Raw genomic sequence first — 14,763 nt, forward strand, 5'->3', positions numbered from 1 at the left:
AGAACTGGACCCAGAGCTCCAGGTGTGGTCTGAGCAGAGTGGAGCAGAGGGGGAGAATCCCCTCCCTGGCCCTGCTGGCCACACTTCTCCTGCTGCAGCCCAGGCTCTGCTTGGCTCTCTGGGCTGCAAGTGCTCACTGCTGGCTCCTGCTGAGCTTCTCCTCCCCCAGCACCCCCAAGTGCCTCTCCTCAGGGCTGCTCTCCAGCCAGTCCCTGCCCAGCCTGGATTTGTGCTTGGGATTGCCCTGTCCCAGCTGCAGGACCTTGCCCTTGGTCTTGTTGAACCTCAGGAGGTTGTCATGGACTCACCTCTCCAGCCTGTCCAGCTCCCTCTGGATGGATCCCTTCCCTCCAGCCTGTCTGCTGCACCACACAGCTTGGTGTCAGCAGCAAACCTGCTGAGGGTGCACTCAATGCCAGTGTCCATGGCACCAACAAAGATGTTGAACAAGCCTGGTCCCATGATGGCACAGGCTGCCCAGGGAGGTGGGGGAGTCCCCAGCCCTGGAGGTGTTTCAAAGCTGTGTGGATGTGGTGCTGAGGGAGGTGCTCAGTGGCAGTGGTGTAGCAGCAGTGGTGGCATTGTAAGCTCTAGGGGAGTGGTTGGACTTGATGAGCTCAAAGGTCTCTTCCCACCTCAGCAGTTCTGTGGCTCTATGGTTCTATTCCTAGGCTGTTCTGTGTGTCTGAGCTGTGAGAACTGGAAAATTCCATGGGATAGCTGCCTGCTGGGCTGCACTTCTGGCTGTAGGTGTCCTGGAGGGTTGGGTGCCTGTGCTGTTATTTTCTTAATGTCTTTGTTTGTTTGTTGTCCTTTTAGTTTAACTCCACCTCCCCACACTGCTGTTAACACATCTGTCAAGGGGCAGGGCTGGGCTGGCCACTAAATGAGTGCCAGAGGCTCTCCATCAACCCCTCTGCTTCCCAAAGGGAAGAGAAAGGGAAGAAGGGAGAGAGGCTGATGGGCTGGGGAAAGAAACTCAACCAACTGGGATGGAAAGAAGAACAGAGCCAAAGAGACACAAACCAACATGGACCCCAAGCCCTGGTGGCAATGGCATCACCATTGGCACCAAGAGTGCTGGGAGCAGGCACTGGGTAAGACCCTGACTGGATTCAGCCCTGGAGCAGGCTGCCCAGAGAGGTTGTGGAGTCTCCTTTTCTAGGGACATTCAAGCTCCATCTGGATGTGTTGCTGTGTGACCTGCCCTGGGTGATCCTGCTCTGGCAGGAGAATTGGACCAAAGTGTGTTGGCAACCTCCCCCATGTCACATCTCCTTTGCAGAGGTGAGACCTTTGGCTTTGTTTCTGACAAGGACCATGCTGCTGTTGCCACCATCAAACACAGATGGCACAGGTTGCCCAGGGAGGTGGTTGGGGTCCCATCCCTGGAGGTGTTTGCAGCCAGGCTGGATGAGGCTCTGGCCAGCCTGATGTAGTGTGAGGTGTCCCTGCCCATGGCAGGGGGGTTGGAACTGCCTGAGCCTTGTGGTGGCTTCCATCCCTGACTGATTCCATGATTCTATTCCATGATTCTATCCAAATGGCTTTTAAACACCTCCAGGGATGGTGACTCCCCCACCTCCCTGGGCATCCTGTTCCAGTGCCAGATGATCCTTTTGGTAAAGATTTTTTCTTGATATCCAACCTAAACCTTCCCTGGTGCAACTTGAGGCCATTTTTCTCTCTTCCTACCACTTGTTCCCTTGGCAGAAGAAACCAGCCCCACCTCACTCCAACCTCCTTTCAGGGGTGCAGCAAGAAAAGTGTGGCCAGCAGGGCTAGGGAGGTTCTCCTCCCTCTCTACTCTGCCCTGCTGAGACCACAGCTGCAATCCTGTGTCCAGTTCTGGGCTCCCCAGGTCAAGAGAGACAGAGACCTGCTGGAGAGAGTCCAAGGGAGAGCCAGGAGGATGATTTGGGGACTTGAGCATCTCCCCTGTGAAGAGAGACTGAGAGCCCTGGGGCTGTTTAGTGTGGAGAAGAGAAGGCTGAGAGGGATCTGATCAATGTCTCTCAATAGCTGAGGGGTGGGGGGCAAGGAACAACAGGTACAAACTTGAACAGAGAAGATTTCAGCTCAACAGGAGGAGAAATTTGCAGCAAGGGTGACAGAGCCCTGGAGCAGGCTGCCCAGGGGGGTTGTGGAGTCTCCTTCTCTGGAGCCTTTCCAGCCCCACCTGGATGCATTCCTGTGCAGACTCCCCTGGGTGATGCTGCTTTGGCAGGGGGGTTGGACCTGATGATCTCTGGAGGTCCCTTCCAACCTCTAATGATCTGTGATACTGTGAGTTGTAGGTCTCCCCTCAGCCTCCTCTGTTTGAGGCTGAACAACCCCAGTTCCAACAGCCACTCCTCTGAGTGTTCAAGACCCCTCACCAGCTTCACTGCCCTTCCCTGGACGTGCTCCAGCCCCTCACTCTCCTTCCTGTAGTGAGAGGCCCAAAATCTCAGCCCAGTGCTTGAGCTGTGGCCTCACCAGGTTGCAGTTAGCCTTCTTGGCCAGCTGAGCACAGTGCTGGCTCCTGCTCAGATGGCTTCTTGTCATTTGTTTGTTTTCTTCCTCTTTTTTTTTTTAAACCCCATTTCACAGTCTCACAGTCTCACAGTGTATCAGAGGTTGGAAGGGACCTCCAGAGGTCATCAGGTCCAACCCCCCTGCCAGAGCAGCATCACCCAGGGGAGTCTGCACAGGAATGCATCCAGGTGGGGTTGGAAAGGCTCCAGAGAAGGAGACTCCACAACCCCCCTGGGCAGCCTGTTCCAGGGCTCTGTCAGCCTCCCTGGAAAGAAGTTTCTCCTCCTGTTGAGCTGAAATCTTCTCTGTTCCAGTTTGAACCCATTGTTCCTTGTCCTATCACTGTGCACCACCCAAAAGAGCCTGGCCCCCTCCCCTTGACACCCACCCCTCAGCTATTGAGAGACATTGATCAGATCCCTCTCAGCCTTCTCTTCTCCACACTAAACAGCCCCAGGGCTCTCAGGCTCTCTTCACAGGGGAGATGCTCAAGTCCCCAAATCATCCTCCTGGCTCTCCCTTGGACTCTCTCCAGCAGGTCTCTGTCTCTCCTGACCTGGGGAGCCCAGAACTGGACACAGGATTGCAGCTGTGGTCTCAGCAGGGCAGGGTAGAGAGGGAGAAGAACTTCCCCAGCCCTGCTGGACACCTTTCTTGCTGCCCCCCAGGATCCCATTGGCTCTCTTGGCCACCAGAGCACATTGGTGTCCCATGCAGAACTTGCTGCCCACCAGCACTCCAAGGTCTTTCTCTTTCCCCCTCTTTCTTCCCAGCTGCAGCCATCCATCCATCATCCATCCATCTCTCATCCCCCACCCATTTGCTACTGCTGCTGTCCTCATCTTGAAGAGAACAGGTGGCTGGTGGCAGGGTGGATGGACAGATGGATGTTCCAGCATTCCCAGGCTCATCAGGAACTTGAACACATTCAGTTGGCAGCTTTTGCCCTGCAGTGCAGGATGACAGCTCAGGCCAGGCTCAGCAGACAACCAGAAAAGAAACTCTGATCGTGTGGCAGCAGGTGGCTGCCCCCCATGTGGTCCCTGCTGCCCTCCAGACACAGGTCAGGTAGTGAAGGTGCCAGGGCTTGGATGATTCCTCCATGGAACCCCTGCACAGCTGGCAGCACAGGGAGAGGGAGGCAGTGGGGAGACAGGCAGGAGACATGGTGCTGAAGGAGCATTGGTCAGCACTGCTGCCTGGTGCCAATTGGAACAGCAGCCTCCTTGCCCAGGCTGTTATGAGCTGGACCACTGCAAAACCCAGAGACTGAAGGGTTGGATTTGTGCCCCTGCTCTCATGCATCAAAGGAATTTCCAGGCCTCCAGAGGAAAAGTCCCAGAGCCTCTGTGAACCCAGATGTTCTGCTCAGCCTGGAGAAGAGACAGCTCTGAGGAGACCTTAGAGCAGCCTTCCAGTACCTGAAGGAGCTCCAGGAGAGCTGGGGAGGGACTTTGCACAAGGGCTGGGAGTGACAGGATGAGAGACAATGGCTTTGAGCTGGAAGAGGGGAGGCTGAGACTGGAGATGAGGAAGAAATTCCTTAGAGTGAGGGTGGGGAGAGACTGGAGCAGGTTGCCCAGGGAGGCTGTGGCTGTGCCCTCACAAGGGCAGGCTGGAGGTGTCCAGGGCCAGGCTGGATGAGGCCTTGAGCAAGCTGTGCTGGTGGGAGGTGTCCCTGCCCATGGCAGGGGGTTGGAACTGGATGAGCTTTAAGGTCCCTTCCAACCTGATCCATGCTAGGATTCTATGATATTTCTTTTGCAAGGGAATGCAAATCCTGTGGGCAGAGCTGAAGCTGAGGAAGGAAAGCAGACTTGTGTGGAATGAAGAATCACAGAATGTCAGGGGCTGGAAGGGACCTCCAAAGCTCATCCAGTCCAACCCCCCTGCTAGAGCAGGGTCACCCAGAGCAGGTCACACAGGAACACAGCCAGGCAGGTCTTGAATATCTCCAGAGAGGGAGACTCCACAACCCCCCTGGGCAGCCTGTCCCAGGGCTCTGTCACCCCCACAGGGAAAAAAAACAAAAAATTCCTCATGTTTGCATGAGGAACTTCCTCAACATTGCCTCAACTTCCACCACTGCCCCTTGTGCTGTCCTTGGGCATCACCCAGCAGAGCCTGGCTCCAGCCTCTGGGCACTCACTCTGCACATCTCTCTAATCATGGATGACCACTGAGAAGTCTGTGCCCACCTGTGCCAGGGAGGGAAGGCAGAGACACCCAAATAGATTTCTTCCTTTTTATTATACAGGATCCTATGTACAAGGTCACCTTTCTCCCAGACATCAGCATCACAGTCAGTTCATAGCAAAAAAACCCTGCAGCTCACCTCTGGCAGCTGGAGAACAGCTCTGCAAGGGCTCAGTACAACACAAGGGGCACATGGCACAGGAACCAGGGAAGGGCCAGGGATAGCATGGTCAGCCCTGCAGCCCCTCAGGGATCACTGCAAACTAGGAAATGCAAAGGGAACATTGTGCTTCAGGAGCCATGCTTGATCCAGGATGGCCCTTGGGGGAGGGATGCCTTGCCCCCAACCAGGACATCTTTCCACCTTCATGCTTCAAAGAGAGATGCCACAGATGATGAGGTCTGGCTTTGAGCACTGGAGGAGAAAGCAGGAACCCCCTTCTGGAGCAGGAAGCAGGAGTCCTCTTCTGGAACAGGAAGCAGGAGTCCCCTTCTGGAGCAGGAAGCAGGAGTCCCCCTTCTGGAGCAGGAAGCAGGAGTCCTCTTCTGGAACAGGAAGCAGGAGTCCTGTTCTGGAACAGGAAGCAGGAGTCCTGTTCTGGAGCAGGCAGCAGGAGTCCTGTTCTGGAGCGGGCAGCAGGAGTCCTGTTCTGGAGCAGGCAGCAGGAGTCCTGTTGTGGAGCAGGCAGCAGGATTCCTGTTCTGGAGCAGGAAGCAGGAGTCCCCTTCTGGAGCAGGAAGCAGGAGTCCTCTTCTGGAGCAGGCAGCAGGAGTTCTCTTCTGGAGCAGGAAGCAGGAGTCCTGTTCTGGAGCAGGCAGCAGGAACTGTGTTCTGGAGCAGGCAGCATGAGTCCTGTTCTGGAGCAGGCAGCAGGAGTCCCCTTCTGGAGCAGGCAGCAGGAGTCCTCTTCTGGAGCAGGCAGCAGGAGTCCCCTTCTGGAGCAGGCAGCAGGAGTCCCCCTTCTGGAGCAGGAAGCAGGAGTCCTCTTCTGGAGCAGGCAGCAGGAGTCCTGTTCTGGAGCAGGAAGCAGGAGTCCTCTTCTGGAGCAGGAAGCAGGAGTCCCCTTCTGGAGCAGGAAGCAGGAGTCCTCTTCTGGAGCAGGCAGCAGGAGTCCTGTTCTGGAGCAGGCAGCAGGAGTCCTGTTGTGGAGCGGGAAGCAGGAGTCCTGTTCTGGAGCAGGAAGCAGGAGTCCTCTTCTGGAGCAGGAAGCAGGAGTCCCCTTCTGGAGCAGGAAGCAGGAGTCCTCTTCTGGAGCAGGCAGCAGGAGTCCTGTTCTGGAGCAGGCAGCAGGAGTCCTGTTGTGGAGCAGGCAGCAGGATTCCTGTTCTGGAGCGGGAAGCAGGAGTCCCCCTTCTGGAGCAGGAAGCAGGAGTCCCCTTCTGGAGCAGGAAGCAGGAGTCCCCTTCTGGAGCGGGAAGCAGGAGTCCCCTTCTGGAGCAGGAAGCAGGAGTCCTCTTCTGGAACAGGCAGCAGGAGTCCTCCTCTGGAGCAGGAAGCAGGAGTTCTCCTCTGGAGCAGGAAGCAGGAGTCCTGTTCTGGAGCAGGAAGCAGGAGTCCTCTTCTGGAGCACTCTACACCACCCTGGGGGGTGCCCAGGTCTCGTGGCAGGGTTTGGTCAAGGAGGAGGTGTGGACACAGTTCTGAATCCAAGCACTGCTGTGTGTGTGGTTGGGAGGGATGGGGGGAGATGGGCAGGACACACCTGATCCGAGGGAAGTGCTGCCTGAGTTCCAGCCACATCCATCCCCTGAGCTCAGAACTGGGAGAGCCCACAGAGGAGGAGCACACAAAAAGAGAAAGGCTGAGAGACTTCTTGGGTGTTGGGGTGTAGGGAGGGGCCCATGACAAGCTGCATGCTGGCTGCTTGTGTGTCCAAAGCAGCTTGAATTTGGGTAGGCAGGGGAGGTGCTTGCACGCCCACATGCATGGTGCCCAGGGGCTGCCCCTGTGCCAGGCTGTCATGCTGATCCTCAGCCTGCTGATGCAGCACAGCCTCCCACAGCTGTGCCACTCTCCTGCTGTGCCAGGACGGTGTGAAGAGCCAGTGAGGCTTTGGGAAGAGGAGATGTGAGCTCCCTGGGGAAAGAGCTGATGCCTCTGGTGCTGGGGTGAAGTGGGTGGCTTCCATCCCTTGAAGGGAGCTGCTGGCCCAGGAGAAGAGTCTCATCCACACAAGCTTGCAGCCCCCCACTCTGCAGAGCCTTGCTCAGCCTTTATGTAGTGCTTTCCCAGTGCAGACTGAGGAGATCAAACCACTGAGGATGGTGTTTGCTTGGTTTCTCCTGCTTGGGATGATTTGGCTCTCCTGCAGGCAGCTTCCCTTCCCCTTGCCCTCTCCAAGCACCTGCACAGGGCACAGCACCCCTCCAGAGTGACCATGTATGTACCCACAGCAACTCATGGGGCAAAGAGAGACAAGAGCAGGTGCCTGCTGTGGGAGCACAGCTCCCCCCACCCTCCTCTTCCTCAGCATGATCCAAGCTGTCCAAACTGAGACAGTCCTTTTCCCCCAGGCCCTGGCTCTCACCTAGCCCAGGGGTAAATGCCTGTGTTGGGTTAGGTGTAGCTCTCCCTCCTCTCCTGCAGGAGGCCCTAGGACACCTCTGACTCGTTTGGTGACACCACTGCTCCCTGCGAGCCAGTCAGGGACGGGCATGGAGGGTGCAGGGCTGCTGCTGGCTGCTCAGCTCCGAATCCATCGCTGGGGGCAGTTGGGGTTCATGGGATGATGAGGTTGCTTTGCCTTTGCTTTACAGGTGGGTGGAAGGTGGCAGGCCATGGTTCTCCTGTTGAGTGCCAGGTGGAGATGGCAGCAGCACTTGGATTCAGCTTGTCTTGCTCAGTGTGCCAGGGCAGGCTCTGGCCTCGTGCCTTCCTCACACTCTCGCTCACTGCTGCTCTGAACAGGCTGCAAGGAGAGAAGGGGAGAGGGAAGAAGCTACATCATTGTCCTTGAACCTCAGAGATCCGTGATTTAGGAGAGGGACTGAGGGCCTGTGTGCTCCTGCCACGTTAAAACTCATTCTTCCTCCTTTCTGGAAGGTTCTCTGCTCCTAAACCCCTTCCACTGTGCCTCAGGGATGTCAGAGTTAACTTCCCAACAGCCACCTGCTGCTTTCTGTCCTTCTGTCCTTCCTTACTAGGAAAATTTTGATGCAGCTCCAGGCAGCAGCTGCACTTCCTTCAGTTGCTGCTCTCAGGGTGTTCTGTGCAGGATGTGCAGCAGCCAGGTGTGAGCTGGGCTTGGCAGCAGCTGGCAGGATGTGTTGGGCTGGGGCACAGAAGGCAAGAGAAGCTCCAGCTTCTGGTAGCGTGGGCTGGCTGCCCATGGGAGCACAGGGAGATGCCAGCTTGGGTTTGCAGTGAGCTGGCAGCATCTGGGAACCTCCCAATGCCTCTTTTGAAGCTCCCTGTGCTCCATGAGGTCCCATTGGTCCCTCTGGGGAAGCTGGAGTGATGCTGTGGTCAGTAGGGAGGATGAGGAAGGTTCCAAACTCTAACTACCCCCCCAAGCTGCTTGGTTCAGGCTCTGTGTCTCCAAAGGAAACCATCTGCAGTGACCCAGCTGAGCAGCCAGGCTCCCTGCTAGGAAACAGAGAGGATCTTGAGCAGCAGCAAGCCCCTCAGCCCAGCATGCATGGAGGGGAAGCTTCTGCTCAGAAGCAGCCTCCACCAAGCAGTGTGTGAGCTCTACCTGGTTACTGTAGCCTGGCATCCTCCACGTCTGTGTAATGGCTGTTCTCCTGCAGGGGAAAGGCAACAGAAAGCAGTCACCAGGAGTCCCCCTGCCCCACCAGGGCCTGGGGCACGCCTCCCAGGCAGTGCCCAGCTGGTACCAGGGTGTGTGGGAGCAGTGTCAGCTTGCCCAGCCTGAGCAGGGGCTGCAGAACACATCTGCTGTGGACACTGGGACCCCTGGCTCTGCTTTCCAGGCAACCCAAAACCTTCCTCTGGCTGCTTGTTCTGGAAGGGGCCTGCCAAACAGACCTGGGACCCCTTTGGGGGCTGGACTAGATGATCTTTAGAGGTCCCTTCCAACCCAAACTAGATTAGAACTCAATAAACTAACTGCTAGATCAGATCTGAGTGACCTCTGACTCCTCTCCTGTGACACCACTGCCCCTCAGAGCCAAGGGCAGATGGTTTTAGGGACTGTTTGGGCACCATGTCAGAGAATCATAGAATTGTTTTGGTTGGAAACACCCTCAGATATCTTCCGGTCCAACATCAACCCAACACTCCCATGGCCACTAAACCATGGCCCCAAGTGCCATGGGCCACACATTTCGTGAACACCTCCAGGGATGGGGACTCCACCACTCACCCTGGGCAGCCTGTTCCAACCCCTGACCAATCTTGCAGCAATGAAATTGTCTGTGGCCAGCAGGTGGTGAAGGCTACCCTGATGTGGTGAAGGCTACACTGATGTGGTGAGGACTACACTGATGTGATGAAGGCTACCCTGATGTGGTGAAGGCTACCCTGATGTGATGAAGACTACACTGATGTGATGAAGGCTACCCTGATGTGATGAAGGCTACCCTGATGTGATGAAGGCTACACTGATGTGGTGAAGGCTACCCTGATGTGGTGAAGGCTACCCTGATGTGATGAAGACTACCCTGATGTGATGAAGACTACACTGATGTGATGAAGGCTACCCTGATGTGATGAAGACTACCCTGATGTGATGAAGGCTACCCTGATGTGATGAAGACTACACTGATGTGATGAAGGCTACCCTGATGTGATGAAGACTACCCTGATGTGATGAAGACTACCCTGATGTGATGAAGACTACACTGATGTGATGAAGGCTACCCTGATGTGATGAAGACTACCCTGATGTGATGAAGGCTACCCTGATGTGATGAAGGCTACACTGATGTGGTGAAGGCTACCCTGATGTGGTGAAGGCTACCCTGATGTGATGAAGACTACCCTGATGTGGTGAAGGCTACACTGATGTGATGAAGGCTACACTGATGTGATGAAGGCTACCCTGATGTGGTGAAGGCTACACTGATGTGGTGAAGACTACCCTGATGTGATGAAGACTACCCTGATGTGGTGAAGGCTACACTGATGTGATGAAGGCTACACTGATGTGATGAAGGCTACACTGATGTGATGAAGGCTACACTGATGTGGTGAAGACTACACTGATGTGATGAAGGCTACACTGATGTGATGAAGACTACCCTGATGTGATGAAGGCTACACTGATGTGGTGAAGGCTACACTGATGTGATGAAGGCTACCCTGATGTGATGAAGGCTACACTGATGTGATGAAGGCTACACTGATGTGATGAAGACTACCCTGATGTGATGAAGGCTACACTGATGTGATGAAGGCTACACTGATGTGATGAAGACTACCCTGATGTGATGAAGGCTACACTGATGTGGTGAAGGCTACACTGATGTGATGAAGGCTACACTGATGTGGTGAAGACTACACTGATGTGATGAAGGCTACACTGATGTGATGAAGGCTACCCTGATGTGATGAAGGCTACCCTGATGTGATGAAGGCTACACTGATGTGATGAAGGCTACACTGATGTGATGAAGGCTACCCTGATGTGGTGAAGACTACACTGATGTGGTAAAGGCTACCCTGATGTGGTGAAGACTACACTGATGTGATGAAGGCTACACTGATGTGGTAAAGGCTACACTGATGTGATGAAGACTACACTGATGTGATGAAGGCTACACTGATGTGATGAAGGCTACACTGATGTGGTAAAGGCTACACTGATGTGATGAAGGCTACCCTGATGTGGTGAAGACTACACTGATGTGATGAAGGCTACACTGATGTGATGAAGGCTACACTGATGTGGTAAAGGCTACACTGATGTGATGAAGGCTACACTGATGTGATGAAGGCTACACTGATGTGGTAAAGGCTACACTGATGTGATGAAGGCTACACTGATGTGGTAAAGGCTACACTGATGTGATGAAGACTACACTGATGTGATGAAGGCTACACTGATGTGATGAAGGCTACACTGATGTGATGAAGGCTACACTGATGTGGTAAAGGCTACACTGATGTGATGAAGGCTACACTGATGTGGTAAAGGCTACACTGATGTGATGAAGACTACACTGATGTGATGAAGGCTACACTGATGTGATGAAGGCTACACTGATGTGGTAAAGGCTACACTGATGTGATGAAGGCTACCCTGATGTGATGAAGGCTACCCTGATGTGATGAAGGCTACACTGATGTGATGAAGGCTACCCTGATGTGGTGAAGACTACACTGATGTGATGAAGGCTACACTGATGTGGTAAAGGCTACACTGATGTGATGAAGACTACACTGATGTGATGAAGGCTACACTGATGTGATGAAGGCTACCCTGATGTGGTGAAGACTACACTGATGTGATGAAGGCTACACTGATGTGATGAAGGCTACACTGATGTGATGAAGGCTACACTGATGTGATGAAGGCTACACTGATGTGGTAAAGGCTACCCTGATGTGATGAAGGCTACACTGATGTGATGAAGGCTACACTGATGTGATGAAGGCTACACTGATGTGGTAAAGGCTACCCTGATGTGATGAAGGCTACACTGATGTGATGAAGGCTACACTGATGTGATGAAGGCTACACTGATGTGGTAAAGGCTACCCTGATGTGATGAAGGCTACACTGATGTGATGAAGGCTACACTGATGTGATGAAGGCTACACTGATGTGGTAAAGGCTACACTGATGTGATGAAGGCTACACTGATGTGATGAAGGCTACACTGATGTGATGAAGGCTACACTGATGTGGTAAAGGCTACACTGATGTGATGAAGGCTACACTGATGTGATGAAGGCTACCCTGATGTGATGAAGGCTACCCTGATGTGGTGAAGGCTACACTGATGTGATGAAGGCTACCCTGATGTGATGAAGGCTACACTGATGTGGTGAAGGCTACACTGATGTGATGAAGACTACACTGATGTGATGAAGGCTACACTGATGTGGTAAAGACTACACTGATGTGGTAAAGGCTACACTGATGTGGTAAAGGCTACACTGATGTGGTAAAGGCTACACTGCTGTGCATAAGTCAGAGAGGTGTGGGGTAAAGGACTCACTGCCCAGGCTCTGGAGAGCTCAGAACTGTTCAGTGTTGGATGGTCAGGAGCACAATGTAAAGAATGGCTTTTGTGCCTTGCCTTGCAGAGTTTAGGAGGACATCCCTGCAGACTCTGCACACATTAAGCTGCCCCATGCTGAGCACACCTGAGCCTGTCTGGTGTTGGCAGCAAAACATTTCTGCTCTCACTGCCACTTTAGGCCCACAGAGTTACAGAAAATAGAGATGGAGGGGAGCTGAAATAGTCCTCTTGTTCATCTGCTCCTAATGCCATCAGCTCTTCCTAAATCCCAGCAGATGTCTGTCCACTCTCTGCTCTTACCCCACCACGTTTGGCTGCTGACAGGCTGAGTGCTGCTTTATCATCATTAGCATCAGCAGGCTCCCCCTGATTCCTACCATCTGCCTGCCTTGGTGTAATTCAGCCCTGGCCTCCCTTGGCCTGATTGGTGCACAGATGGAGGCCAGCTCTTGCCTTTCTTCTTTGTAGTGACTGTTCTGATGTTTCCCCTTCATCATTTCTTCTCACATCAGTCACGAGCCTCAGCTCTGAGGCCCCAGAAACTGAACCAGCTGAAAGCCTCTGTTCAGATCCCTCATCCAGCATCAGTGTGGGGCAGAACAGAAGAGCAGAAGCAAGCTGGGAAGTGGTTTGAGTTCAAGGAGTTTCCTGGCCATAGGAAGAGTGCTGTGCATGTGCCATGCCATGCAGTCACCCCAGCAGTGAGGAGGAAGAAGGGCATACCAGCCTTCATCCTCACTCCTGCTCTCACCACTGGCAGGGTAGGGAAGGAGCAGAGCTGTTGTAGAGGACACTCAGTACTGACTCAGAGGTTGCTCCAATGTGTCCCAAGCCTCCATGAATCATAGAAGCATCGAATTGTTTTGGTGGGAAGAGACCTCTAAGGTACACCTGAAGGACAGGATGGCATCCAGAGGGACCTGGAGAGGCTGCAGAGCTGGGCTTAGGAGAACCTCACAAGGTTCAATAAGGCCAAGTGCAAAGTCCTGAACCTAGGTCATGGCAACCCTTGGTACAAGTCCAGGCTGGGGTTGATGAGATTGAGAGCAGCCCTGCAGAGGACTTGGGGTGCTGGTGGGGGAGAAACTGGACAGGAGCCAGCAATGGGCACTGGCAGCACAGAAGACCAATGGCCTCCAGGGATGGGGACTCCACCACCTCCCTGTTCCAATCCCTGACCACTCTTGCAGCAAAGAAATGTTTCCTCATCTCCAACCTGAGCCTCCCCTGGCACAATTTCAGGCCATTTCCTCTCTTTCTATCACCTGAGGCCATGGAGAAGAGCCCAACCCCCACCTCACTGCAACCTCCTTTCAGGGAGCTGTGATCTCCCCTCAGCCTCCTCCAGGCTGAACAACCTCAGGTCCCTCAGCTGCTCCTCACAGGACTTGTGTTCAAGACCTTTCCCCAGCTTTGTTGCTCTTCTCTGGACCTGCTCCACCCCCTCAATGTCCTTCTTGGAATGAGGATCCCAAAACTGAACCCAGGACCTGAGGTGTGGCCTTAGCAGTGCTGAGTACAGGGGGCCTTGACCTGCTGGCTCCACCATTGCTGATCCTGGCCAGGTTCTGGTGGCCTTCTTGGCCACCTGGGCACCCACTGGCTTATGCTCAGGTGCCCATCCACCAGCATCCCCAGGCCCTTCTCCACTGAGCAGCTCTCCAAGCCTGCAACCTTGCATGGGGTTGTTGTGACCCAAGTGCAGCACTCAGCACTCGACCTGGTTGAACCTCAAACCTTTGGCCTCAGCCTGTCCAGATCTCTCTGCAGAGCCTTCCTGCCCTCCAGCAGATGGACACAACCACCCAGCTTGGTGTCATCTGCAGACTTACTGAGGCTGCACTCAGTTCCTCCATCCAGATCATTGTTCAAGATGTCCAAGGGAACTGGCCCCAGCACTGAGCCCTGGGGCACTCCACCTGGATTTGATTGTTAACTGAGCTGTGACATCAGGGATCAAGGTGGTCCTAACTCCCAGAGCCTGCCATGTTTCTATCCCCACAGGCATCTGCTGGTCACAGCTTTTGCAAGCAGCAGCACAGTGTTGAAAATAAAAACTGAGAACATTCAGGGGATTTGAATCCAACAATTTCTTCCAGGGAAGGACAAACCCCTCTTTTTGTGGGGATTTAGGAAGACCCAGTAAAGACCAGTCCTGAGTCACAGGCTCACAGGATCAGAGGATGTTAGGGGTTGGGAGGGATCTCTCGAGATCTTCCAGTCCAAGACCCGTTCCAGATGAGGGCTGTAGAATCCAGCACAGGTCACACAGGAACACATCCAGACAGGGCTGCAAAGGCTCCACAGAAGGAGACTCCACAACCTCTCTGGGCAGCCTGCTCCAGGGCTCTGGAACCCTCACAGGGAAGAAGTTCCTCCTCATGTTGAGGTGGAGCCTCCTGTGCTGCAGTTTCCATCCATTGCTCCTGGTCCTATCCCAGGGCACAACTGAGCAGAGCCTGTCCCTGTCCCTTCCTTCCTGACCCCCAGCCCTCAGCTATTGATAGACATTGATCAGATCCCTCTCAGCCTTCTCCTCTCCAGACTAAACACCCCCAGGGCTCTCAGCCTCTCCTCCCCAGGCGGTGCTCCAGTCCCTTCAGCATCCCTTGGACTCTTTCCAGCAGATCCCTGTCCCTCCTGAGCTGGGGAGCCCAGACCTGGATGCAGTATTCCTGGTGGGGCCTCACATCCCCGAAGGCTGCAGGGAAGCATTCCCCAGGGTCTCTTACCAGTTCGTCTTCACACTCCTCCCGTGCCAGGCCCTCCTCCTCCCCGTCGTCCCCGTTCAGCGGCTCCTCCGTGGTGCCCTCAGCCTCTGAGGCTGTGTCCTCCTGCGACAGTTCACTCTTGCTGCCCTCTGCCTTCTTCCGCACCTCTGGGACAGCAACAGCCAAGCCT

At 54.4% G+C, this 14,763-nt stretch overlaps 1 protein-coding gene across 1 annotated transcript in view; it reads right to left on the minus strand.

Moving 5' to 3' along the window:
• Positions 1 to 8,412: 8,412 nt before the first annotated feature.
• The window catches only part of RALY (RALY heterogeneous nuclear ribonucleoprotein), a 21,714-nt gene continuing 15,363 nt past the window's right edge, over positions 8,413 to 14,763 (minus strand). Inside the window, exons 6-7 of the mRNA XM_054391861.1 lie at positions 14,595 to 14,740; positions 8,413 to 8,457 (exon numbers count right to left, since the gene is read on the minus strand). Of these exons, the coding sequence (XP_054247836.1) occupies positions 8,413 to 8,457; positions 14,595 to 14,740 (191 nt within the window). The remainder of the gene's footprint in view (positions 8,458 to 14,594; positions 14,741 to 14,763) is intronic.

The sequence above is a fragment of the Indicator indicator genome, chromosome 24, assembly GCF_027791375.1.
Source record: "Indicator indicator isolate 239-I01 chromosome 24, UM_Iind_1.1, whole genome shotgun sequence".
Classification (NCBI taxonomy): domain Eukaryota; kingdom Metazoa; phylum Chordata; class Aves; order Piciformes; family Indicatoridae; genus Indicator; species Indicator indicator.